A 27,672-nucleotide genomic window follows, 5' to 3' on the forward strand; every position below is an offset into this window, starting at 1 on the left:
TGGAACCACTCTTCCGACTTTCCGCACATCGGTAAAGGTAATTAGGTAGGAGGTAATTTACTCCCGTCGAGCCTAGATGCTTTAACATTAGCATGTTAATTTCATCAGGGCCAATGGATTTAGAGCATTTTGCTTTGTTGATGACACTCTGAACCTCCTGAACCATCGGCGAAAGTAAGTGGCGCGCAGTCGTTTGGCATTTTGCGCATCCGTCGGTTAACACATCTCTTGGCTTTGTCTACCGAAGGGTGCAGGGTAAATTGCCGGCTAAAATAACTCGAGCACTTTTTCGAGTCCGAAGAGGCATGGCCATTGAATTGAATTTCAACTCGGTCATCATGTCTCTTCGGATGAGACAAAGCCTGTCTGCCTGTCATGTCTGGCTATTATCTATCCTCCCCAGTATCTTTTAAACGGTACAAATAAACACGGTTAAATAAAATAGCATTTCAAGAACTTAAAATTTGTTTATTGAAATCTTATACGTCACTAGGTTGTTCTTTTAGATTATATTTGGAGGATTATACTAAGTAAATTAAAATATTTAAAAAGTAAAGAAGGAAAACAGATTTCAAATGTGTTATTCAATACTGCTTTGGTTTTTCATCTACGTATTCTTTACGAGAGTCCTACAAAATAAAATTTGTCAAATAGCTTTTTCTTTTTTTTTTGCCGAATGGTTTCGAAACAAAGTTTCAAATACCATAATATACACAGTACATAAGTGTGGAATGTAAATAAGTAAAAATAGTATAAATACTCGTATGTTATTATATTTATGAATATTAACAATGCTAACTACTTTATATTGCCATGCTTAGATTATCTAATTGTGTAGATGATATAACTTAATGCTGGTTACTATCCGCGCTCGTCCATTATACTAACTAAACAATGTGGCATTTTATTTGACATTCGCTTATGCTGTCAATTATTTCAATTATTTCCTTAAATTATTCTTTTGCTGATTTGAAATCACAATCAATAGCTTATCGATCACTTTGCTCGCCTGCTGTTGTTGCGTGATGAGCGCTTGCTTCAGTTCCTGAATTTCCTGCGTGAGGAATTCAATGCGTTCCGCATTTTCGTCGATTTTCGTCGTTAGCGTGTTAAAATGTGCCGTTTCCAAGTCGTCCATTGAATAGTTTTGCGTCTGATTATCATTATATTTGTTTTTGTATTGCAAATAAGTGGCGGCTGTACCTTTCGCCGAAATCGTATGTCCGAAATGTTTACGCATTTTTCCCACTTCGTACGCCTTCATGAGTATTTCGCGTGGTAAACGCTTTTCGCTGGGATTTAACGGCTTTACGCACAACACGACGCGGTAGGCCTGCGGCGAGACTAGTGCCGTATAGTGTAATAGATTGCGTAGCCAAGGCGGTAGATAGCCGTTAAAGAGTGCAGACTCTATGTACGATATGAGTTTAGTTTGGCGCACCAGTTTCGAAAGCCCTGCGGTCTTCTTTAAGCCTTGTATGTCATGCACGGCTATGCCGACCAATAAGTTCATCAGTATGATTGTTACGAAGAGTAGAAAGAGCACAAATGTGATCTGTGCGCTCACCTCCAATAAGAACGGCGGATCCTTGCCGTCGGGATCGTTAATCAACAATGATAGATCTTGTTCGCCGATCATCATCACCAGTACAGTGATGAATCCCATGAAGGGATTGGCGAATGACGAAGATGAGGGAAATATTACGCAAAAACTAATCGTGAAACCGATCAGCATGCACGAGTAAGCCATGAAAAGTTTCGCGAATTCACCTTGTACACGTGTGTACATTGCCACGTAGACATCGAAGACTGGCAATTGACCAATCATCAACATCAGATTTGTCCAACCCAATAGCACCGCAAATGCGCCTATGTGGTTCTGAAAGGTATATGTCTTGTTCGTGTATATGTAAGAGATGATAAAGACGCTAGTTATGACGAACCATTCCATGATATTTTCCACCTGCGTCACATAATGTTTAAACGTTGAATAACCCGTTATACCATAGAGCTTGCGAAATATCTCAACGATTGTGATAGCGACCAATACCCACCATTGCATTTCCATGACGAAGGGATTATTGCGCAGCATATCGCCGAGTATGGACTGCTTTTGGCAGAGCTCTTTAGCTTGTATGGTCGTGTTGTCGTCCTTGCTGCCGTTATAGCAATTGTGTGCGAGCGCAGTTAATACGTATAGTGTGAGAAAGAGCACGAAGGTGAAACAGAAGATCAGCCGACCAATATAGTATTTACGTATTTTACCCCATTTTATGTACAAAAACGAGGAGCATAACGGATGCTCGAGTATTTCCTTCTGTCCTTCGTCCACAAATGTGTTCAGATAGCTTATCTCACGTGGATGACAGTGCTGCAATAACTGTCGAAAGTCGAGTTCTAACTCTACCTCGCGATTGACTGGGTCCTGTGAGTGGTGCAGCGTAATGGCGGCATCCAGTTTCTGGCGTATCATCGCCACCGAAGCGGGCGTCTTACGTGTGATGACATTCAAGGCTGAAGTGCCCTTTTTCGATTTCGTTGTCACATCCGCGCCGTGAAAGATCAGCATTTCAACGGATTGTGCCAAGCCGTCGAGCGCGGCTAAATGTAAGGCGGTAAAACCATAAATATCTTTATGATTCACATTGGCACCCCATTGTATTAGTAACTCGAGTATATCAAAGGCATTCTCCGATTTGCCTATTGCCGCGTGTAACGGCGTACGATGATCGAAGTCTTCGGCGTTGGGATCGGCATTACCGTTACGCAACAGCGATTCCACACATTCCAGACTAGAAGTGCGCGCCGCTAAATGCAAGGCTGTGAAGCCGCGATGATTCTTCAATTTCGCATCAGCACCCTTTGCCAGCAGCAGATCGACGCATTCCACATTGCCTTCATCAGCGGCCAAATGCAACGCTGTCGACTCCTTTTCCCGTATACATATACGCACATTGGCATCTGCACCAGGTGCACTTAGCAGTGCCTCCAAGCACTGCGCGTTGCCCAAATCTGCCGCCAGGTGTATCGCATTGGTGCCATTTGGTTTCAAAGAATTCACGTCTGCTCCTTCCACAATGAATAGTTTCACGCATTCGAGCGCATTGGCACGCACAGCACAGTGCAGTAGACTTTCCTCACAGTTCGGTTTATTGGTGTCGATGGTGATTAGTGCACCATTGTTGATTAGAAACTTAGCCGCTTCGGCAGAATTGCCGAAAGCTGCGCAATGCAGCGGCGTATAACATTTTGGTTGTAGGTTCACATTCATAGACTGGCCGACTAGGAAACTTAACGTCGATAGGCAGCCGCTAAAGGCGCCCAAATGCAAAGCCGAAATGCCATTTTGATCACAGAAATTCAATTCAGCGCCTATGTCTAGGAAACTTTGTAGTAAGTCCCAGCGCTTCAAGAACGCTGCCCACAAGTAACTGAGATTCTTTTCGATTTTCGATGCTGATTCGAAATGTGCTTTGGTGTTATCTTTAATCACGTTGCCCTGTTCAATATCCTCTAAGAAACGCACCCGTCCTGCGGCGCTCTTCATCTGATCGATGAGACTGATGCGCAGAGTGTCGTTGCATATTTGTACGCTTAGCTCGCTGGTGGGCTCCTCGAAGCTATCATACATGCTGGGCGCGCTTTCGGCTGGCGGCGAGGGTCCGCACTCCATGTACTCGAATTCACCGGGTGTCGGATATTGGGCCTCTATCATGGCGTCTGCATTATTGTTGCGCCATCGTACCATTAAATTTGGCGGTATCGATTTGAATCTGTGGGGATAGTGATAAAGTTGTGGAAATTATGAAAAAAATATATATACATACATATGTTTATTAAGTATATGGTATATAGAAGCGAAGCTTACACTAAGCGCGAGAAACGTTTTTTCATATTTAAAATATTTTTCATAATATGTATGCATGTATATTTGTGGCTTCGTAATATTTCGGTCGAACATGAAAATTAAATGTTTATATGTATTTGTGCTCCCAATCAATTACACTATCAATGATTTTATAAGATTTGCTCTCGTTTATTATTAAATCTTTATTTTAATCAAAAATCAGAGAGGGTGAAACAAAATAGCATTTTATTTATAATGTCAGTTTTGCCTTGAAAATGAAGGATTCATTGACGTAAATAGGGAGACAAATGTCGAAAACATACATATGTTATATCTAGATAAGATAAGATAAATAAAGGAACAAGGAAGATAAACATAAATTCAAGGGTCTTTATTCTGCGTCTACAGATTGGTATGCAGTCAATTAGGAGGAGGTGATCTGAAGTTTCAGGCTTCCTGTCGCCGAACCGGCAAATTGCACAAGAAGCTAGGCACATGTTGTATAAATGCTTCTTGAGCTTACAGTGGCCAGTGTAGAATGCGATAACTATCCTGAATTTGTCCCTAAGTTAGTTGATTACATATTTAAACCTGCTAAGGTTATAAGCCCCCATTAACAACTTGACATGACGTATGTTGCCAATACCTCTCTCTGCCTACTCCTTCCTTGCGGAGCAGCTCTTCTAAGGTATGAGGACCCACCGCGATAAAAGGTTCAGGTCCTACCATGTTAGCGGATGCTGCAGAGCGGGCGAGCTCATCAGCCAGCTCATTCCCGGCTATACCTTTCTAAACGTGCATACATATGAGCTGTATTTCGTTACATTCTCATAGACTAGTCAGCCGGCCGTTCTCTACATTCTTGCACCAGTTGCAATTTGATCTCATAGGCAGAGATTCCTTTAAATGCCGCTTGACTGTCGGTAAGTATTGTTATACATACGTTCGTTAGTTGAGTTGAGGTTTATCTCTACGCACCGACTTATAGCAAAGACTTCTGCTTGAGAAATGCTCGGAGAACTTCCATAGGTATGGAGAGTTTGGTGCGTGATCTTGCGACTCCTGCACCAATTACTTCCGACGTTTTTGAAGCGTCGGTGTACCACCAGATTGTATTACTTGAAGCAGTAGCTCGAGAGGGGAATCATTTTATTCAGCCTTACTGATAAGGGTAATCTTGAACTTCTTGGTTAACTTTACCCTTTTGGTAATGTTGTCCCTTTGGAGAAGAGCTAATAGTATTACATCACTTAATTCCTTCATCCGCTGGGATGAGACTACCTTGCCTCTGCCACATCCTTCTGCTGTTATTTGAAGAAGTGTGTGTTCGGTTCCTTATCGATTACTAGGTGATGTTGTGTGAGCTCAAGCATGATTTCAAGTGGCTCCGGCGGGCATATACCCATGGCACTCGACATGCAGATGCATGCAAGTCGTTGGAGCTTCGATAGTTGGAGCCCTACTGAAGTCTGCGATGCCCTTGAGGCCCAAACAACCGCCCCATACGTGATTATCGGCCGCACGATCACGGTGTACAACCACCTGACAATTCTTAGCTTGCAGCCCCGGGATTTACCAGCTAATCGATTGCATACCATTCGTGCTTTAGTCGCTTTGACCATGATCAGGTCAACATGTTGCTTCCACCGCATAGTGGATTTCAGCGTGAGACCAATATACTACATAGTTGACCATATTAGTCATCTTTACCTCTCTGCACCCAAGGGTTAAGTTCCTGAGGCTTGGCAGGGACCTACATACGTCTCGTAAACGGGACGATGCTATATCTGAATCAAAGGCCTTTTGTGAGCTTTCCTTTATAATTTTCCTCTTTCCTCTTCAATGTATTTTTAAATATCAGGAATAATATGTCATAATGGAACGATCTCATCAATCTTGATAACTTTCTTTTATCACTCTCTCTCTCTCTGTTTCTCACTATAATTCCATAAATTATATAAAAATTTATCCAGATGATTGCGGGTGTAGTCTAACTCTACTCTGTTATAAAATTATAACAAGAATTTGAAATTTTCTAAAATATCCTTGGCGTAGATGTTTCACACTCTCTTTCTGTTGATTTTTGTGAATTTGGCGCCATCATTGTTTCTGAGAGCATGCGAACTATGTTTGAAAAGCAAAGGGAGAGTAACACTGAACATTTGGTAGATTGTAGGTTTTGATATCTTCACGTTTGATTTTTATTAAATCATGACTTTTTTACTAGAAACCCGTTATAAACCGCGCTTCAAAAATATAACACTGTTCAGTCCTACACCGGGGTTTTTATAGCTCTTTCGCGCCGCACCCTAAAAGCAATCCCACTTACTTTTTAGGGATTGAATTTATAGGGGTTTCGAGCCTCCCCCTGTGTAGATAAAACTTTGTTTCTAAATGTTTCTGTTGCTAGGAACGAATTTGAAATCAGATTTTGAATATATAATAATCCAAGATAATAAGCAGAAAAATTTCGAAATCAATTTGTTTTAGGTAAAAGAGGATTAGGGTTTTTAGGTCTAATGACTACGATGTCAGAAATTTGAATTTAAAATTTTTTAATTTTCTAATGGTAATTCAGGTGGCATGATATAAAACTGATGTTGTAGACCATTGCATATTTTGGGCAGCTTATAGGCCTTCTAATACAATAAATCAATTATTTGCCGAGCAACAACACTTTGCGTGAGTGTAGAGTAATGAAGAAGCCATACAAAGCTTGTTTGGAGGCTAAATTGTACTGAAGATACGCATGTTATAAATAAAACAAGTTTGCGATTTACACTTTCACATAAGAATAGATTCCTCAAAAATTTTCAAAACTTTTACCAAATTTTAACTTCAAAAATCATACAAAAAATTAATAACTCTAAAAATTTCCTTGCCAATTTCGTTCAACTTAAAGAAGTACATTAAAGTGACACAATATTTAATTTGTTTTTTTTTTATTTTATTAAAAGCTATTTTTTATTAGTTTTTAATTACTTTTCTCATTGGCACAAATGTGGAACTTCATTCTTTAATTTGCTTTTAAATACCTGCGGTACACTGAGCACATATATACATACATATTAGTAGTTGTTTTTGGCGGAAAATACTTATTAGCGCAGAAGTCATAACAACACAATGAAAAAGTTAATTCTGTTTATTTTAAGGTTAATAATAATATTATGTTTATTGAAATATGTTTATGTTTATATTTCACTTTTTTGTGGCCGAACTGCTCTTCATGCGACCATAAATCATAGCCAAAGCTATTTGCTATTAGAGATACCCACTAAGCAAAGCTGTTGTCTATGAGCTGCAACCAAAACTTCAAAAAACTTTTTTTTTTTTTTCAAATTTTACTGAAGAGGTCACTCAACTAGCACAATAAATAGATTTGTCATATTTTGCTTAATTTTGAATAAAATAATTAGAATTTAATTTCATAAAAATTCATAATCATAAAAATTAATTAGAATTTTTGTTTCTTAAAAATTCATAATCATAAAAATTAATAAGAATTTTTGTTTCTTAAAAACTCATAATCACAAGCAAAACCAGCATAATCGCCTTGCACATAAATAATATTAACTTAACTTCCAACACCAAAACACTAAAGCAGAGAAAACATAAAATAGCAAAATTTCAAGCGCGTACATGTTCATCAGTTCATTATCCGATTCTCGCTTTCTAGTGTTCAAACATAATCTTGCTCGTCCGCCACTAAAACAGCGCAAAATCGAGTCAAGCGTTAAAAATTTAAATTTCATTCACATACGGTTCAAAGTCCTGTTATATTAGCACGTTAACTATAAATTAATTGTGTGATAGCACTTTTTGTTTGTATTAATTTCATTCATATAACGGTATTTGCATGGAATGAGCAACTATACGTATAATAAGATTTTAAAGAAAACTCTACACTTTACGTAGCCAGATCCACGCATGCCGCCAGTTTGTGCTTAAATTTTCAAATCGCATCGCAGCTCGAGTAAAATTTTCCACAGCCAAACTTTTACATCTATGTTCCGAAGTGTGCGCGTGTATTAGTGAGCGAGCCTACAAAAGCGTGGGTGTGTGGGAGTGATCACTTCCTTTCAAGCGCGCACTCGTAAATCGGCGAACGCGTTGAGCCGAATGCCAATGCTAATGCGCGGAATTCACGGGAAGCTGCGAAAATAACTGCTTTTTTCGTTACACCTCAATCGTAATTTTAATCAAACTAGACAGACACACGAATGCACAGCTCAACAATGCCGACGAGAAATCGGACTGAACGTATTTATCACAAAATATTTCATATGTCTGCTCGTGTTCATTACTAATTTCTTTTGTGACTTTTATTTGCAATTTATTTTTGGCTTGAGTGTCGTGTATTAAAATATTGCGCGTTACCGGCTTCAGCGCCACTCACTCACCGACTAACTGCCAAGTCCAGGTTGTACAAACAAACTGAAACCGATCGAAGCCGTCGCTATCATGTTATGGTAGTGCGCATGAGTGTTGCGAGACTCTCGACATTGCTAGTATGAGATTTTGTTTTCAGGTGGCTCGCTTAATGGCGGGGCTGCGTGTGTGTGCGTGGCGGCCGGCGGGCGGTGGAGTGCTCTAAAGTGGTTGAGCGATCGATTGAAACGTCTCTATTCGTGGCTGCGCTGGCTGTTAACTAGTTGGGCTGGCTACGCCAAGTAAGCGTACTCTGCGGCAGAGTGGCTTGGCTTGGCTTGGCTGCAGACCACACAGCTGGTTGGCGCTAAATTCAAACGCCGTGACTTGTGACGCCGCAAAGCGCGTGTTGCCATAGGCCAAAAATAGCATATCAGCAGCGTCTCTTTTGCGCATAAAACTGAGTAGTTAAGTTGATATTAAATGATGTTTTTGTTTTGATTCATTCTAAGCAAATAGTGGCTGCCAACTACTGCTTTTTACTTGTGCATGCTGTGCAAGTTTGGTGGTAAAAGTGTATTGTTTTTCAATAATAAAAATAATTAGAAAGTTGTTTTAAATATCTCTTTGCAAAACATTTCGAAAAGGCATTTTTTTGAATTTATCGCTGTTTGATTGATGCGCCCTGGCAAGTGGCCATTGTTCGCGACAGTTTCGCAATTTTGTCGATGCGAATTTTGAGCACTTTTCTTGATTGATGACTTAATACCTGAATTTTTATATAAGCATACATTTAAATTATTTTTCGTGTTTTTTTAATTTTATTTTTCGCTTTATTATCGCGAATTGCCACAAAAACTCTTGTGTAAAAATTAATGATAATTGATGCTGTACGGTGTGTTCGTGTGCTGTACCCTCTGACGATCAAGTTAATTGTTCAAATAAACATATAAAAAGCACATTCATTAGTTTACTGCTATTTTCAGTACATTTACATACATTATAATACACGATAATAATCGTAAGACCATACAGCAGCTGCCATTAAAATGTGCACGTTTCCAAATAAAGATTTTTTTATATATAATTTGGGAAATGTCTGTAATATTTGCTTACCCACGTACTCACCTGGCATTGTTACCGGCCAATGGTTGTTCCAGCTCGCTCTTTGTCACCACGCTGATAGAGCGTGCCATACGTCGCGGTTTCGCAGTGCCCTCTTTATAACCGAGATTCTCCATACTTACTTAGTTCACTTTTTATATATTTTTTTACAATATATTTTAGTATTATTCTTTATTGTATTGATTTTTCCGCTTTGTTGAAATTCATTCAGTTGTTATTTTAGTTTTTAAATTCAACACATTTTTGTTGGCTTGTTGTTGTGCTATTAACATTGGCCCCTTTATTTCATAGCTGAAAGTACAAAAATATTATAAAATTACTCAAGGTCTATTTCCGTCTTGTTTGCACAAAAATTCACAAGTTTTATGTGTAAAATTGAAAAACTTTTGAAATTTATGAAATTAATATCCCGGAAGTTGGTATGAGTTTTGAGATACACTATACTGTTCTCAGCAGTTATTCTGAAGTATCCTCATCGAAAGGTGTTTGTGTTTAGCTTAAGTTTATAAATTGAATTTCAGTTTGTAGAACTATATGACGAAAGTTTATTGAATTTTATGAAGAAGACAAATATCAAAACGAATAGTTTAAAAGGAAGTAGTAATGTAATTTGTTTTAAAGTTTTTGTAATATCTTATGTATGAGCATAAACACGACAGCCCAAAAAATATAGTTTCAATACTTTTTGTTATAAGCTTTACATTGTGAGAAAAAAGTACACGGAAATTGCAAATAAAACGCAAAAAATTTTATTATTCATCAATATTTATTTTGTCACCCTCAAAGTAATCACCTCCAGTTGTAATACACTTATGCCAACGATTTTTCCAGTCCCCGAATCACTTTTCATAAGCACTTTTTGTGATGGCCTTCAGCTCCTTCAGCGAATTCAGTTTTAACTCTTCGATTGACTGAAAACGGCTTCCACGGAGCCAAATATAGTAAATACGGTAGTTGATCGATGGTATTCATTACGTTTTCGGCTTTAAATTCGGTCACAATCGTGGCTCGATTCGATGGCGGATTATGACCATGAATATCGAAAAAACAATGAGTTGTGGTCGCATTCGCTAGTCAATTGGTTCAATCTTTTTAAATAATAAGTTTTAAATTTTTTAAATTCAGCATTTTCTCGATTGAGTGATTAAACAAATTGTAAAAAAAGATATTTTATTCCTTTCGATTGCTGATTTGTAAATGTGGTCGATTTTTAGAACTTTAATTATTGAGCGGCTTTGGCGTGGTTTTTTTGGGCTCGACTCGTTTTTTCCGTCCAATTTGATGACTTGTTCGCAGGTCAAATTCATAAATCCCTGTCTCAGCGGCAGTTGTAATGCTCTCCCTGAATGTGAAATCGGAATTCACATGATCAAGCATGCCCAAAGAGACCTGCTTACGGTACTATTTTTGAAAAAAATTCTGCTTTATCGGGACAAGTCGATCAAGAACGCTTTTAATACCCAGAACATCCACCAAAGCCATTCGCGAGTGATGTCGAGCTCACTTGTTGCCCCTTTTGCCATCTCTCTAACATTTGCGTGACGATTTTCAAGCACCATATCTTTCGCTTATTTAATATTTTCATCAGTTGAAGAAGTCGAAGGTCGTCCAGAACGTGGCATGTCTTCAACGATCTCTCGACCATCTTTGAAGGCTACCACTCGTAGTCTTTGATAAAACTGAACCACCGTAAGCCTCTTCCAACATTCGCAACGATTTCGCACACGAAATTTGGTTGGAAATACAAAATTAGAGACAAATTCTTTGATCGATATTATCCATTGTAAAAATCGCAACGCACTAGTGAGGTGCACCGACGTAAGCAGCTGCTGTAAACAAACTGATTGACAGGTGGCGCTCATGTTTGGTAATTAAGGACAGTCCTGCCAATTTAGCAAAATACAGTTTTTCGAAATATCATTTACCCGGGAATTTAACTACAATTTCCGGGTACTTTCTTGTCCCTTTACATATTGTTTTATTTACAATGACACAGATGAGCTGAAAAGGATAAATGCATTGTGTGGTTTAGCATTGTCTGCCAAGATACGAGCAGATCATTGACCAAAAGTATAATTTTAATATAATAAAATTTTCCTTGATGTTCTTCTCTATCCCACATTTCGATAAAGTATACATATTTGTATTAGAAGACTTATTTTCAAAAATAGAATTATATATTATTAATTTCTCAACCTTTTCAATATAGTTATGAGTGTCTTAATATCAATGAAAGCAATAATTACATCAATATTACTACCATATATAATAAAAGTAAATATGTATTCTTAAAACCATTTTTTCTGAAAGTCGCGAGAAAAACCGAAAGTGCTTGCCTATAACAAAAGGTTACTCATACGTCGTGTAGAACCCATGCTCATGAGGTGAATTACTTCAGCAGCAATTTTTACTTTTATTAACATTTTTTTTAAAGAACTGCATTTCATAAATCATATGAAATACAAGTTTTACAAGTCTTTATAATTAATTTAAAAAAAATTTACCACAAACCCTTGTCACACTTTTCAACAGTCTACACATATACGGTTTTTAATTACAATTTAGTTTGAAAGACTTTTTCGTTATTGTAACATATTATTATTGTACACAGCTCGGTATTGATTTCGTTTGAGCCAGAAGTAAGCCAACGGCCGTTTACTTTTATATGCGATTACGCATTTAAACACTTGTGAAAACCGCGCAAATGAATTTGCACCGATAAATCGTTTCAATTTACATCTAAATAAATATATATGTATATATGTATGTACATATGTGTGTTGTATATTCAAGTAATTTGCTTATGATTTCGTGGTATTTTTCGTCATTTTTACAACGCACATTGCTGAAGTCGTGATTTCGCAGTTGTTGTTTTCTAGAAATGAAATATTCAATGCTTTCTGCAACACTTTTCACCACTCACTATGAGACTATGTAAGCCATATAATTTTCGCAGAAACTTAAATAAGTAACAACCTTCAACTGTAAACTGAGCAAACTAATAATGTATTTTGAGTTTATATTCATTAGAAATTATTAAAAAATTATTTTCCTTATCTTGTTGGGCTGAAGAAAGTTACGTCACTTATTATCAGACATCTAGCGCTGAAAAAACATTAGTACAGCAACGGTGGAATTCCAAAACTTGCTCATCCGACATTTGATCAAAATTTTGTTTATCAACAAAACCATTGTAAATATGAACAGTAGCTATGCACATACATACATATATTATATACTATATGTATAGTAATGACCACGCAGGAAAATCCAGCACACTTTGGGAAGGCTACGAGGTTTAGTTGGGAGCTTGCAAAAGGCTGGTAGTAATTTTATATTAGTGTCTCATTACGGTTTTCTACTGCTCACTTAAAAAGTGAAGGTTTGATAGATAATCAAACAGCTGAACATTTTCAAGGGGTCAAATGGGTTTTCTCAGGTAAAAAACAGCCTTTCTTCAACAATTTTCCTCTCATATAAAAAATGAAATATTTTCTTAGAATTTTTTTATTGTTATAAACATACACTATTAACAAAGAAATTCTAAAATTTTTGGAAAAAAATATTGTAAACTCGGCCATTGCGGCACCATTTCCGGTGACCCTTCAAAAAAAAGACGCGTCCGCGTTGGCTGGATAACTCCTCAGAGCATCATCTAAAGTGATAAAAATATGTGTTTTAGTTAAAACCTTCACTTAAAACTTGGACGCAGAAAAAAAACTAAAAATTGGATTTTTGGCAGACATTTTTACATAAAAAAGAAAATTTCAGTTTACATTTTGTGGCATTTTTTTTTCAAATAGTTGTAATCGAAAAAAATTCTTCGTCCAAGTCTTGAAAAATTGCATTTCAAAGACCTGTGTAAAATTTCATGAAAATCGGTTGAGTTCTCGAGAAATTTTGCCAACCGACTTCGAAAACACAGTTTCGAGAAAAACGCCCGCTAGTAGATTTGAAAAGCATTTAAATGAGGTCTTAATATAGGGCGACTGTGTTGTTATCTCGCTAAAGCAACAAAATCGATTAAAAATAGAAAGTCTTATTTGTTTTTCAAAATTTGTAGAATAAAATAGTAGACTTTAGCAACTTAAGGTAGACCAGAAAATGCGGATAGAATTGTAGTATAAAGTATAACTTTAAATCGCTTTTTTTCTCATTTTGCCCCAAATAGTATTCAAGTGTATGCTGTCCAGTCTCAGTATGTCATGAAGTGGTTGTTGTTTAGCGAGGCAGTACTGTACATGAACACCTGTATACTTTATGCAACAATCAACGATTTTCTCATCTTAAACACCTTGTCCACATATCGCCATTGGTATGCATATCCAATAATCACACCTATCTTCACTGCCACACAGGAACGTGTATATGTACCGTTGTAAGTCTTGTGTTAACTCACTTGTGCTTTGGCCAGTACTCTCGCTGTGTCGCAGCATTAATGTGTGCCTTATTTATCACCACCGCACCGTCGGCTTTGCATGTTTACCCAGCACACGGGTACATATTTGCGCATCTGCCACTCAAATGAAATCAGAATTGTTGCTGCTGTCACTACATAATGTTATTTTTTGTTGTTCAACAACATGTCTTGTGTCTCTTTCTCTATGTAAACATATACATATGTATGTAAGTACGAGCGAGCACATGAGTACTTATTTATATGTGCATAACCGTGTTGATAAGCTGGTCAGAATTTTATTTTGACTGTTTTACCAACCAGCAGTGACCTCTTATTACTTTTTTAAATCCCTAACGCAGTTTTTGAACTTTTTGTTAGCGATACAAGGTGTTTAGCTATAAGATATATGAGCAAGTTATACACTAGGTCATATGTATACAATAGTATGCGCAGAATTAACCAAGATCTGTATCAGAACATATTTATTCAAAAGCTCAAGTTTCATAACTTCTGATGGGCTCTTATGTCCCTGAATCACTAGTAAATGCACAGAGTCTCTAGCTTTGACCAGTACTTCAGTAGATATGGTTTCCTAAGTCTGAGAAGTCTAAAGTCGTTTTTAGCTCTTCTTAGATATTGCTGTTGCTCTAAAAAAGTGAAGTGTTAGAGAGTTGGCAAGAGAGTTCGAATGATTTTGGTAGATATTTTGTGCGTGAAATGCGTTCTTGCTCGACTCGCCCCAATAAAGCTAAATTTTTTCAGAAATAGTACCGTAAACAGGTCGCTTTGAACATGTTTAATCGTGCGAATTCAGATTTCACATTCATGGAGAACATTATAACTGCCGCTGTGACATTTGTTTATAAGTTTGACATGCCAACAAGTCAGCAATCATCGAATGTAGGGAAAGACACGAGCCGAAACCAAAAAAAAAAACATGCCAAAGCTGCTCAAAAATCAAGGTGATGGTAATTGTTTGCGATATTCGCGATTTAGTGCATCATGAATTTGGTGCGGAGGGACAGACGGTATATAAGGAGTTCTATTTAGCCGGATTAAGGCGGCCGGCCGGAATCGTAGAAGAACAATTCGTGGATTTCACGCGATGATAATGCATCATCGCATCGAGACGTGGTTGTGACCGAATTCAAAGCCAAAAGCGCAATGACTACCATCGATCAACTGCCGTTTTCACCAGCTTTGGATCCTTGTGATTTTTTCTTGTTTCCCCTGGTTCCGTGGAACCCGTTTTCAGTTGATCGAAGAGTTGAAACAAAATTCGCTGAAGAGCTGAAGATCATCGCAAAAAGGGCTTATGAAAAGTGTTTCGTGGACTGGAGAAACTAAAATAAATATTGATGAATAATCAAATATTTTGCGTTTTATTTTCAATTTCCAGGTACTTTTTTGTCACAATGTATATATTTTTTCTGTGCAGAAGACATAAAAGACATGGTTTTCGAACTTCCTATTCCCGATTAAAGTTTTCAAAAATTTTAATCTCTCAGTTTTACCGTTGTTTTGAGGTTATGGTGTAATATTTTCAAGATGATACACACACTCTGTGGAAGCGAGGTCATTAATATGCAAATTGTATACAAACTTCTTTGTACATTATACACATACGAACTTATTAAGCACAGTTAAAATGTGTCCATTTTGCTTTTTGTTCAAAATCATTCAAATTGACATGATAATTAATCAAATTAGTATTGACGCAGCTCGTCTGTCTGACAGGTTCAATTTGTTTTGTTGACGCTTTTTGGATTTAATGAATTAATTTTTCGGGTGAAAAAATATATAGAATTTTGTTTAGCCGAAAATGATGTTTTATTTAAATTTCTAAATTATAATTCATCTACTGTAAGCAAGTTTCTTATTTGAATAGTTGAAACTTATTATTTACTAATTTTTCCTTTAAAAGTTAAAAACATTAAAAACTCGTAAAAAAGTGAGAGAAGTTTTTGGGTAGAGTTCAGGATCGTATGTATTCTGAGGGACATCGGACCAGCACCAAAAAACCTCAAAACTTCTCTAAATTCTTGATTGTCTTCGAAGAAGCTTTTGACATAAATTAATACAAATTTGGCAACTTTTCATTTGCAACTTGAAATTTGTTATATCCTTCGCTTTTCTGACGATACCAAAACGCGTGCAGCAGAGCAAAGTTTGAATTTGAAAACTCAATCAAAATTGATCGTATTCAAAACCGATCAGACCGAAGTCTAGTATTACGCCGATCGCTTTCATTCACGACCAGACCGCTTGAATGTTTACGAGTTGCACATATAGTTAATTGTAAAAAACAACACAATTTTCCCATATTATTATCAAATTTATCGCGATTTTCCCAAACAACTACAATGCGCTTCTAAATTCAATATGTATTAATGCAGATATATACAATGATGACATCAAAACACAATGCGTAGTTCGGTAACGAGTGAGTGAGTCTACAATATGTACATAAAACCTGGAGCCATTACCGTTACCAGCGTTTGTACTAGGTACATACTTCATTATTCATTTATTTATGTTTACTATTTGTATGTACATATGTACATATGTGTGTAGCTTCAGCAAAATTAGAAATGTTTTATTTTTTGCAAATGTTCGTTGAAAAGAATACGTTTATATAAAAGTAGACAAGTAAATTAAATCACCACAAAAACCTCTGACCGAACCGAGTTCATACACTCATAACAAATCTATGTACTTGTTAAATACACGAACGCGTCAACCATTCCATTTGATCCATGATCGTGATCTTTCTCGTCTCAGCGCACGCTCAAACACAATTGTCACATCAATCTCAATCTAAAAGAGTTCTTTCTTTGCACAATTCAGCTAAATGGACGTGAGTTTTATGAGCACAACAATGATAGGAATTCTTGATATTACAACAGGCGTTGCGTTTATTAAAGAAAGGCGCAAACGCAGAATGCAACCCTGTTCGCCGGGTGTGAGGATCATCGTCGGTCAGTCAGGTCAATGCTAGGTTAGTGTGTTTGTTGTCCACACTTTACTTTATTTGCCGGAACTTACTTCGAAAAGTATAAGGGTTTTGAAAATATATATCTAGTATACTAAATATATCGTGAGCTGCTTAAGCCATATGTAAAAGAATCGTTTCTGGCCACTCCCAAGTGGATGGCAATCAGAGAACTTTCCTCATTTGCCTGAACTTCTACACATGACTCCATCCTCCTTCGAGCTGCAGAGCTGAATCAAGAATGCTCAATATTTTTATAAGAGTGTACAGCTACTGGCATTCGTCGATGATTTTGATATCATTGGTCTCAACAACAGCGCTGTTAGTTCTGCTTTCTCCAGACTGTATAGAGAAGCTAAGAAAATAGGTCTGGTAGTGAACGAGGGCAAACAAACAGTTGTCGCACTCGCGAATTGGCTTCCACGTCACTGTCGACAGTCATAACTTCGAAGTCGTCGATAATTTCGTCTATCTTGGAACCCGTATTAACACCAACAACAATGTCAGCCTCGAAATCCTACACAGAATAACTCTTGCCAACAGGTGCTAATTCGTACTGTGGCGGCAATTGAGAAGTAAAGTCCACTCTCGACGAACTAAGGCCAAACTCTATTATACAAGTAAGTCACTCATGATTCCCGTCCTGCTAAATAGTGCAGAGGCATGGACGCTGACAATCTGATGAGTCGATGTTGCGATTTAACGAGAAAAAGATTCTGCTGAAGATTTATGGTTCTTTGCGCATTGGCAATGGCCAATATCGCATTCGATGAAACGATGAACTGAATGAGTATAAGACAACATTGACATAGTTCAGTGAATGAAGAGACAGCGGCTACGCTGGCTAGGTCATGGCGTCCGTATGGAAACGCTATGAAAACACTCCAGCTCTGCACGTATTCGACGCCATACGCGCTGGGGGAAACAGAGGAAGACCTCCACTCCGTTGGAAAGACCAGTTGGAGAAGGACCTGGCTACACTTGGTAACTCGAATTGGCGCCGCTTTGCAAAAAGGAGAAACGACTGGCGCGCTGTTGTTAACTCTGCTATAACCGCGTAGCGGTGTCCACGCCAGTAAAGACGAAGAAGATATTTGTATGAAAGATTACACCTCAAAGAGAAGAATGGTGACATGACAAGAACGCAAGAACGTGGTAGGCCGAGCTTACTTTTCTACAAATAGATTTAATTACACATTTTTCTGATGTAGTCTTTCGGCAGGCAATTATTGCCTTAATTAAGCATGTGAACTCTTTGTCCCACTCTGCTCGGCAAAGTTTCTATCTTCTCTTTTAGAACTTGCCGGCTAGCGCCGCCGGAAGTGTCGGCTTTTTCTATTTATGTACGGGAAATTGTTGTTGTTGTGACTTGCTGACTTTGACATTCAGTGCAGTTTAGACCCTTACACCCTATAACGTACTCGCAGACGTTTTGCTATTTATGCGTAATTATAAATACGAGTACATAGGCATATACTATATATGTAAGTATATGTATACATATTATATACATATATATAAAATATATATATATATGTATTTTATCCAGTAATGTACATACATATGTATACATATACTTGACGCCGACAAAGCAATTTTGTTTTTATGTTTCTCTTTCCTGCTTATTTATCCATTTGCGTCAGGCCGCCATTTTGTTGTTGTATGCACCTTAGTCTTTGTTATTCTATTGTAGTTGTTTTTATTTCGGTTGTTGTCATTGCTTTGTGTTTGTTGCTTTCTATTCAATTATAATTTAAATCAATTGTAGCTTCTTTGATACGAAAAATGTGCGGCTCTCGTTCTTCTTCTTCTTCCAACGACGACTCGACCGTCTTAATGCGTTGATCACTTAACGCCGCTTTTCGCTTGCGCGCTGTTTAGCGACATGCTCACTGAGTTTGCATTCCACAAGGGGTAACTCTACGCTCTTCTAATGTCTAGTGCTATTAATAATAACGTTTGCACTGGTGGTGCCCTTGAACCTGAGGCGCATTACCTACAATATACATACTAGTGTATATACGTATGTATATCTAGACGTGGATAGCGACACTTTCATCCTGTTATGGATGGTGTCCTCTTCTTATTTCTCAACGTCCTCCCTTAGTAGGCAGCATCCCAATCAACCTAACTGTACTCGCATCGTTTTCGCTTAGCCTCAGAAATAAGAAATGCCTCTCTACGTATACAACTACACATTACAGCTATTCTTAATCTACGCGCTGCACAAATTAAAGGATAATGCAATTGCATACATTTCTATTTCCATTGCATTGCATTTGTTGTCTTGATTGCAGTTGTTCAACGTGTTTATTGCAATTGCACAATAGACGAGATTTATTAGGTTAAAATCACTTTGAATTGCTTGTATTCTACTTGGTGTGGCATTCTTGAAATGGGTCAAAATGTTGTTTTCATGTGAGCTGAACATGAATAAAGTATTATTATTTGATTCACCATCAAGTGGTGGGCTATGGACTTATTCAATGACAAGGTATTTAACGCTTAATGCAACGCAACTGTAGGTGCTGGCATCGAAACGGTCTGATAACAGAAAATTGTAGATGACCAATGCAGCTGATCTGATCTTCGGTTTTGTAAAGCAATGATAAATGTGTTTGAATGTAAAGACCGGCAATCGTCAGTACAGTCTACATTAATATATATATATTGTAACGTATCCTGATTTATATACGTTTAAAGATGAACTCGAGATTTCTTAATATTACTTCAAGAATGTTTTTGTTGCTACAAGTGTCGAGAAAGGCAGATATTTGATTATTCACTATTTAAGAGCCTTTTAGCTTTGAAAATCTCTGTATGATCTCATGACGTTTTATTGTTAAGGACTTTGACATTTAATTTTGATAAGACGCGGTAAAGTTATACGAGTGCGGTAGAGCTTTTGAAAATTTCAGTATTTTTTCCAAACACTGTTAATAAGGCTTGCAAATATTTGCTTAGATTTTTATTAAAAGTTTTTTTATCAACGAAATTCTCAATCCCCTGTAATTTGTAAAATGTAAGACCGATAGCACTAGAGTCTGCAACAGTTTGATCTTGTAACCTTTCCGAAGTGCGTTGAAAAATTCATTACTTGGTGTCCTAACCTACATAATGAAATATTTTTAATTTCTTTGGATTTATGATCTTCTTTTTCTGAGCCTTGGAAGTAAAAGGATGTAGGGTGATAAGAATGTTAAGCAGTAATTATTTCTCTTACTCAAAAGCCACATTGCGCTTTCGTTTTCAACTGCTTTCCGAGTTGTTTACTTACGTGATTTCAATACTCAGCAAAAGGTTACTTCAAGCATATTTTTAGTCAATGGACTTGCAGGTTATACTGTGTCAAAAATCTGAGCCTACACTTCGTAGAATTTGTTATGAACAATATTGAGCTAACTGCGCTGCGAGCTGATTTGTGAGAGACGGTTAGAGGAACTCGTGCCAATCTAAATTTCTATAATATAATAACGGGTGATCCCTTTAGCGGTATTTCTTCGACAGACCACTCGTGAGTCATGTCAAGCTGTTATGTTATTATTATTCACTATTGTTTGTCATATGTAGAAAGACTTAAGTCTGAACAACGTTTCCAAATCGTTCAACTTGATTACGAAATCTCACGTTCTACAAAGAAAGTGTTTCGCGCGCTTCGCTCAACTTATGGTCAACATAATCAGCTTACTGAGCGTACTATTTGCAACAGCCATAACCCATCTCTAGACACAGCATTCATTGTTAGACAATAGTCGACTGAATAGACCACGTACAGCACGCAGTGAAGAAAATATAGCCGCCGTAGCACGAAGGCCGTGGAGCGTCTATTTGACGCCGTTCGCAGCACGCATTTTACGTCGAGATCTTAAATTGAAAGCGTAAAAAATACAGCTTGTGCAAGAACTGCAGCCGCTCGATCTTCCCCAGCGACATTGCTACGCTCTATGAGCTCTTGAAAAGTTCCAAGAAAATACGACGTTTTCGAGCCAAATTTTGTTCGGCGATCAGATCCATTTCTGGCTCAGGATGAGCAAGCAAACTTACTGCATTTGGGACGAAGAGCAATTTGAGAAGATTCAAGAGCTGCCATTTTTCATTTTCGATTCCATGTTTCTTCAAAACTGATGCCGAGAACGTAACCGTCATTATAACAGACTATTTGATGCCTGAATTGCTCCCGGCGACATTTGGTTTCAACAAGATGTTGGCACTTCCCACACATCGCATCAATCAATGGCTTAATTCAGAGAACACTTCGGTGAGCAGATAATTTCACGTTTTGGGCCGGTCGATTGGCCATCAAGATCATGTGATATCACACCGTTAGACCTTTTTCTGTGGGGATATGTAAATTCTAAAGTTTATGCGGACAATTCCGCTTCAATTCTGGCCTTGAAACAAACCATCACGGCTATCATACGCCAGTTACCGAATGAGTCATCGAAAACTGGTCTCAACGGATGAAGCATCTGAGACGTAGCCGCGGCCAACATTTGAAAGAGATAATCTTCAAAAAATAAATACCAAAGAATGTTCTTTTGAATAGTAATAAACATTCGCGCATTAAATTTGAAGTTTCTGTATTTTTTCATTGAAAAAGTAGGGAACCTCGAAATCACACTGTATACATATGTACAACTCAGTTATTTATTGTAATTTTTATTGACATGAGTAAATACTTGAGTAGGTTTACTTCTAGCCATGCATACTTTAACTTTTCATTGTAAATATTGAGATTTCTAGCTTTTTCCTGTCTCAACAATTCTTTGTCTACCTGCCGAAGGGGATAAATAAATAGTTAACGGTGTTTTGAGTGGAATTATTTTTGACTAGAATTCTCAATGGAGTGTGAATCCATGTGAGGCGACGTCTATATGTAATAAATTAATTGATTTTATGTGGTTGTTGTGGTTCAGATTGTACGAGTATTGTAAATCGCGAAGTTCAACATGTGTTTTTGTTGTTGCACGTTGATATATTGTTTGTTTATTTTGTTACACGAGATTGTCGAATGTTTGCAAGTCGTCTATCGTTGAATTCGAAGTATTTTTACTTTTTCGATAGTAATTATTATTTAATTTTTTAAAACTGCGCACTAAAAATGATAATTTTACAGTTATTACCAATTTATAAGTCAAGAATTTGAAGGAATTTTACTTTAATCGCAATTGTGTAATTTCATTTGTTATTTTTCGTATTATTACTATTCTCTAATTCGTAGAAAACATTTCAATTTAATTGATCGTCTCAGTATAACCCTCCGAAAAATCACTGATTTTCGCGATTTTTTTGAACCTTGAAATTAGCTAATCGGTCCGTTTTTTTTTGTAAATAAATACATTCATGAGGAATACAAAATGATTTTTTTATTCTTATTTTTAAAATTTGGCGAAATGGCGACGGTTTGCACAAAAAGTATCGAATTTGGTAATTTTTTTGACAGTTTTTCGTAGAAAAAAATTGGAAGATTTAAAAAAAGGCTTCGATAGCGCGATAGAGAATGATATTAAAAATGTTCTCTCCAAATTGAAACTAAATAACTTCAAAACTCTTCCTTTGAGAGTAGAAACCATTTTGAAAAACACCATTCTGAGAAAAACGCGTTTAAAGATTGAAGTCGCTATGTTCCCCACTCTGCTCCCTTTCTACAAGAAACTTCGTAGGGACCGTAATCATTTGAATTTAATTTTCAAAATTTGAGAGAATGTGTACTATCCGATAATGCAACAAAAAAATCGATTCCTCGATAATTTCACACTGAGACGACCGACCCCTTAATTGATTTGTCTGCTTTATCCAATAAAAGTGCACTTTAAGACCATAATGCATGGATGTGGAGACATGTTAAATGATTTCCAATATATCTTCTGTTCTAGCGAATTGTTCACAGATTTTCAGATTTAGGATATATCAAACCCCTTACTAATAATTTGAAAATTTGTTGGGCCAAATAAATCTAAACTGTATGGAGTCAGATGCAGAAGTTCACGCAAGTGAGGAAAGTTCTCTAAGCGCCATTCACTTGGGAGTAGCGAGAAACGATTGTTTTACATATGGCTCAAGTAGTTCACGACAACTGACATTAGAACAAGTATCCTCTGGGTTACCTAAGAACATCCATTTGAAGGCAAGCTAAAGTGAGAAGGCAAAATATCGTTTCCCCAAGGTTGTGCGCTGGGTTTGGGACCCGCCACGTAAAAACAAAAACCCACAGAAAACGAAACAGCCTCGGATAAGATACTCCTCCTCCTGAAAACTAACTAACTATAGATTAATATGGAATAAGGCAAAAAATTTCATTCGAAAAATAGTTCACATTAGTCTTATAGCGGAATTCTGTAACCAGTCTCTAGTCTCTACTTGAGGCATTTGGAGATAAAGTCTCAATTTGGGACTAGTTACACTAAACAGTCTCTAGCATTAGTCTCAAAATATTGCCTTAAATTTGAGAGCTGATAGTTAGCAATAAATATGCGAAAAATTCCTAGCGTTGATCTAAATTGTATCGTTTTTTTTTTCAAAGCCTTACCATAATCCACATTAAAAACACTGAGTTGAATAGCATAAATCGTCATTTATAGTTCTGGGTGAAGGGTTCAGTATGTAAATATTTTTGTTTTAATTTTTAATATTTAAATTTATGTATTATATTTAATAAATGATGTCCTTTCTAGTTAAAAATTATCGATGAATTTATCGTTTATTATTTAAAGTAAATTTTGATAAAATATTTCCATTGATTTTTTGTTGCTCCAATAATTTTTGTTACATTCTAGTATTATTTATTTACTGTTTACTATTCTTTTAGACTCGTATAGTCAGTTTCATATTCATAAAAATGCATTACTTATAAAAGTACATACGATACTTTGTTTACTCTTCATGTAACTCTCACGCATCACATTATTTTGAATGAACAAATTCCACAAGAACGTTGCATTAGTCTTGTCAAGTTTTTTTTTATTAGATTAGCGTTTGTTCTAAATCATTTTGACGCTGTTTTCAGTTTGCACACTGTCATCGTTCTGAAACATATTTTTCCAGTTTATTTCAAATTGTATGGATAAACATATTTACTTTCAACAAAAAGTATTTAATATCATCCAAAGGATATTTAATTTCTAGTTTGGTACTTGTTCTCGTCTGTTGTTCGCGCCACGACTTGTCACTTTGAACAGTGATCTGCTGTTATGGCGCGATTATCTGCAAGTCTGTAATCAAGTTGATATGGTGATGATCCTCGTCGTCGTTGAACTCGTGCATACATCTCGTTAAAGTTAGCTAAATAACTACAAACACGAGCACGCACTGCAAACCTCCCACTCAGCGCATTGTTCTTTGCATCCACATATACAAATATTAGTGAATATTCTATTTTATCTGCTTGAAAGTGTCAGCATTGACTTATCATCCTCGGCGTCTCCGCCATTACAATCGCATTGTGCGCGCTTTATTCTCTAGTAACTGAGACTCTTACGTTGCTCTGACAGTGACGGCACTCAAGCATTTTGGTATGTAGGGATATACGTATGTACAAGTAAGTACGTCTTTTAAATAATTATACTAACACATAGCCGAATGCCGGCTATCTTTTGCTAAATTATAGAATAAGCTTCAACTGCTTCGACTTCGGTTGCGTTCAAGCTCAACTTTAATTAAAGAACCGAAAGCAAATCGTTAAGAAAACGAAAACATTGTGTGCATTTTTGTTGCATAAAGAAGTTTTAACACTCAAAGTTCTTTTTTTTTTAAGTAGCAATTCTGTTAAATATGAAAAGGAAACCCGAAATATTTCGAATTAAGAAGACTAACCATTATTAGGAGTAAGGACATTTTTTATGTGCATAATTCTTCACCAATTCGAGCAAACAAATCCATATTTTTTCCCGCATTTTTGACATTTTTCTTCAGTAAGGTTTGCCGTTCCATCAATGAAAGACATACGATCCAACAACGAGTCAAAATTATTAAAATTTATTACCGAAATTCGGAGTCAGTGGCCTCAACTTTAAGGGCGCTACGTCCAATTTATGGTCGTCATAATCGTCCTGTTAGATCAGAGCGTGTAATGGAAAAATTTGAGTGCACAGGCACGGTGTAAAATGTTCACGTGCTAGTGAGTCGAGAATATTACTGCCGTTGACGAATCAATTGAGTAAGACCCGAATCAGTTTCTCACACGTCATTCTCAAGCGTTGGGCATATCTGTGGCGTCGTTGTGACGAATTTTGCGAAAAGATCTTGACCTACATCCTTACCAGATCAAATTGACGCAAGAACTGAAGCCGCTTGACCAGAATCGTCTTATATTCGTAAATTGGGCTGAGCAACAACTTGAAACCGGATTTTCATCGAAAAATCAACTTCAGCTATGAGGATCATTTCTGTCTGAATGACTTTGACAGTAAGCAAAATATGCGTTATTGGTCAGGCAGCAATCCACACGTACTCCATGAGTCACCGTTGCATCCCGTTGCAAAAATACGGTTTGTGTGGTTTATGAACCGACGGCGTCATTGGGCCGTACTTTTGGGAAATGGGAATCAATGATAACGGAATATTTTTGGCTCGAATTGTATGATATGAACTTGACAATATGTGGTTCCAACAGGACGGCGCTTTTATATAAAATTAAAATATTATTACCGTTCGAATTGCATAAAACATTTGCGTCTTACTTAAAAAATTTCATATCTGATGAATGATCTATAAGGGCTGATGTACCTTAAGGGAGTGTCCTAGGTCCAACTCTAAATATTAGGTTGTTGAGCTCAAAAGAGGCTTCTGAAAAGTGGCTGTCTGAGTTCTTCGCAAATAAGGAGGGGGGCTTCTATGAGGGGGGTATTATGAAGTTGCCGTCTAGATGGAAACAAATTATCGAACGAAACGGCGCACATTTGAACTAGATTCGATCACTATAACACTTTTTATAAAGCATTGAATATAGCGCAAAAACGCGGAAGGGAGATATTTGACAACGTAATATCTTATATACAGCGGATGACATAGCCCTAGTAAGACGTAATAAATGGCCCATCAGTGTGTCAGGGGTACTGTAGGAGCATTTAACTTTGGTCGATTTGAATGTATGGGATGGAATTGTGTCTTATGACTAACACTGATATAATACAGAGGTTCCAGTCAAAAATCCTTAACATAGAGGTATAACGGGTTCATCATAGTACATTTGCAATGAAAATAGTCGCAAAAATTTTGTCATTCCTATGGTAAAGAATGAAGTAGAGGGCAACAGAAAAAACTATGAACGTAAGCATTTTATATTCTTGCAAACTGTTGCTAAATATAAATAATCAAAATTAAGAGACGAGTTGAAATCCGTGCAAACTGCAACTTGAGAAAAAAAATTATATAATATGCTTAAGCACGGTATACCGGTTTCCTAGTACAAAAAAAATTACGTAGATGGGCGTAATCGGAGAACTGCCGGACCCATAAATTTATAGGTGGTCTAATTGTTAATTTAATTCAAGCCAAATAATTAGTACAAACTGACTTGTTTTTTACCTGTTACCCTGTTACTCCTTGTCGTATTTCAAGTTGAATACATTTTGAAAGACCTTTGGGCTGAAAAGAGAGTTCTCATCTATTTAAGACAATTCAAATGCAAATGAAAGTTATCATACGAGTATTCATAAGCCTGCCAAACTGAAATCTTATTAGTTTCATATTCGTATTTGCATTTCCATTAATTTATTGACTCATTCGCGTTTGCAAAAGAATAAAATACACACCATTGGCATTTGTTAAGTAAAAACTTCTCATATAACTTTTAAGTAAAAGAAAACATAAATAAATTAAATGCTTAATAGTCACTTACAGAAGTCAGCGTATTCCAATGAAAGCATGTATTTTACGATTTTGTTTATTGATTTTATGGCGCATAAATTAACAAATCTTGTTTCTGCAAACTACATTATTGTCTTATTGTCTACGGTAGTGTCAAATGTTCATCTAGCACGTTACATGCGTAAATATAAATATTTATTGAATGGTAAATAGGTATGTATGATACATACATACATAGATATAACATTTTCAAGGCCTGTTTAGTTATCGCATGCAAACATACATATTTTATATGCCCAGAAGGGAAATCAAGTAGTTATAAACTACTGTACAACTACTATCAGTCGCAAGCTCAACTAGTCAGTTGACTGGTATTTTTTACCTGTTGATACTTTTTCTGACAGATTTTGGTGAATAAATGCTTGTTTTATACTATTTAAAAAGAAAAGATATCTGTCATAGTTCAAGCGAATTTTCCAGAATTTTTTATGAGAATTTATTGATCCAAAAATGTATACACATATTATGGTATTTTTATACCCTTAAGTTTGTCACGAAGTTTGTAACATCCAGAAGGAATCGTCGGAGACCCAATAAAGTATATATATAAATAATCAGTATGTCGAGCTGAGTCGATTTAGCCATGTCCGTCTGTCTGTCTGTCCGTCTGCCTGTATATATACGAACTAGCCTCTCAGTTTTTAAGATGTCTTTTTGAAATTTTGCAAACGTCATTTTCTCTTCAAAAAGCTGCTCTTTTGTCGGAACGGCCGATATCGGGCCACTATAACATATAGCTGCCATACAAACTGAACGATCGGAATCAAATGCTTGTATGGAAAACTTTCACATTTGACAAGATATATTCACGAAATTCGGCATATGTTATTTTCTAAGGCAACAATATAATCTCCGAAGAAATTGTTCAGAACGGTTAACTATAGCATATAGCTGCCATACAAACTGAACGATCTGAATCAAATGCTTGTATGGACAACTTTCACATTTGACAAGATATATTCACGAAACTTGATATATGTTATTTTTTAAGGCAACAATGTAATCTCTAAAAAACTTGTTTAGAACGGATTACTATAGCATATATGTAGCTTCCATACAAACTGAACACGTAGT

At 36.7% G+C, this 27,672-nt stretch overlaps 1 protein-coding gene across 11 annotated transcripts; it reads right to left on the reverse strand.

The window, feature by feature from the left end:
• Positions 1–447: 447 nt before the first annotated feature.
• Positions 448–24,002, reverse strand: LOC120782813 (transient receptor potential channel pyrexia). Of its 11 annotated transcripts, none has more exons than XM_040115297.1 (3): positions 23,809–24,002; positions 9,344–9,631; positions 448–3,773 (listed from the first exon to the last, which is right to left on the reverse strand). In XM_040115297.1, exons 2-3 carry the CDS (start codon positions 9,454–9,456, stop codon positions 941–943), a joined length of 2,946 nt encoding a protein of 981 aa, XP_039971231.1. In that variant the 5' UTR covers positions 9,457–9,631; positions 23,809–24,002; the 3' UTR covers positions 448–940. The 11 variants fall into 11 exon arrangements, with proteins under 11 accessions (XP_039971231.1, XP_039971230.1, XP_039971228.1 ...); XM_040115296.1 differs by having other exon boundaries at positions 23,627–24,002; XM_040115294.1 differs by having other exon boundaries at positions 23,595–24,002.
• Positions 24,003–27,672: the final 3,670 nt, after the last annotated feature.

Source organism: Bactrocera tryoni, chromosome 1 (assembly GCF_016617805.1).
Source record: "Bactrocera tryoni isolate S06 chromosome 1, CSIRO_BtryS06_freeze2, whole genome shotgun sequence".
Lineage (NCBI taxonomy): Eukaryota > Metazoa > Arthropoda > Insecta > Diptera > Tephritidae > Bactrocera > Bactrocera tryoni.

Excerpts from the sequence above, each read along its gene's own strand:
- LOC120782813 (XM_040115297.1), bottom strand. The coding sequence starts at position 9,456 with ATGGAGAATCTCGGTTATAAAGAGGGCACTGCGAAACCGCGACGTATG. Across the intron at positions 3,774-9,343 it reads TTGGCCGGTAACAATGCCAG|ATTCAAATCGATACCGCCAA; the intron begins GTGAGTACGTGG and ends CTATCCCCACAG.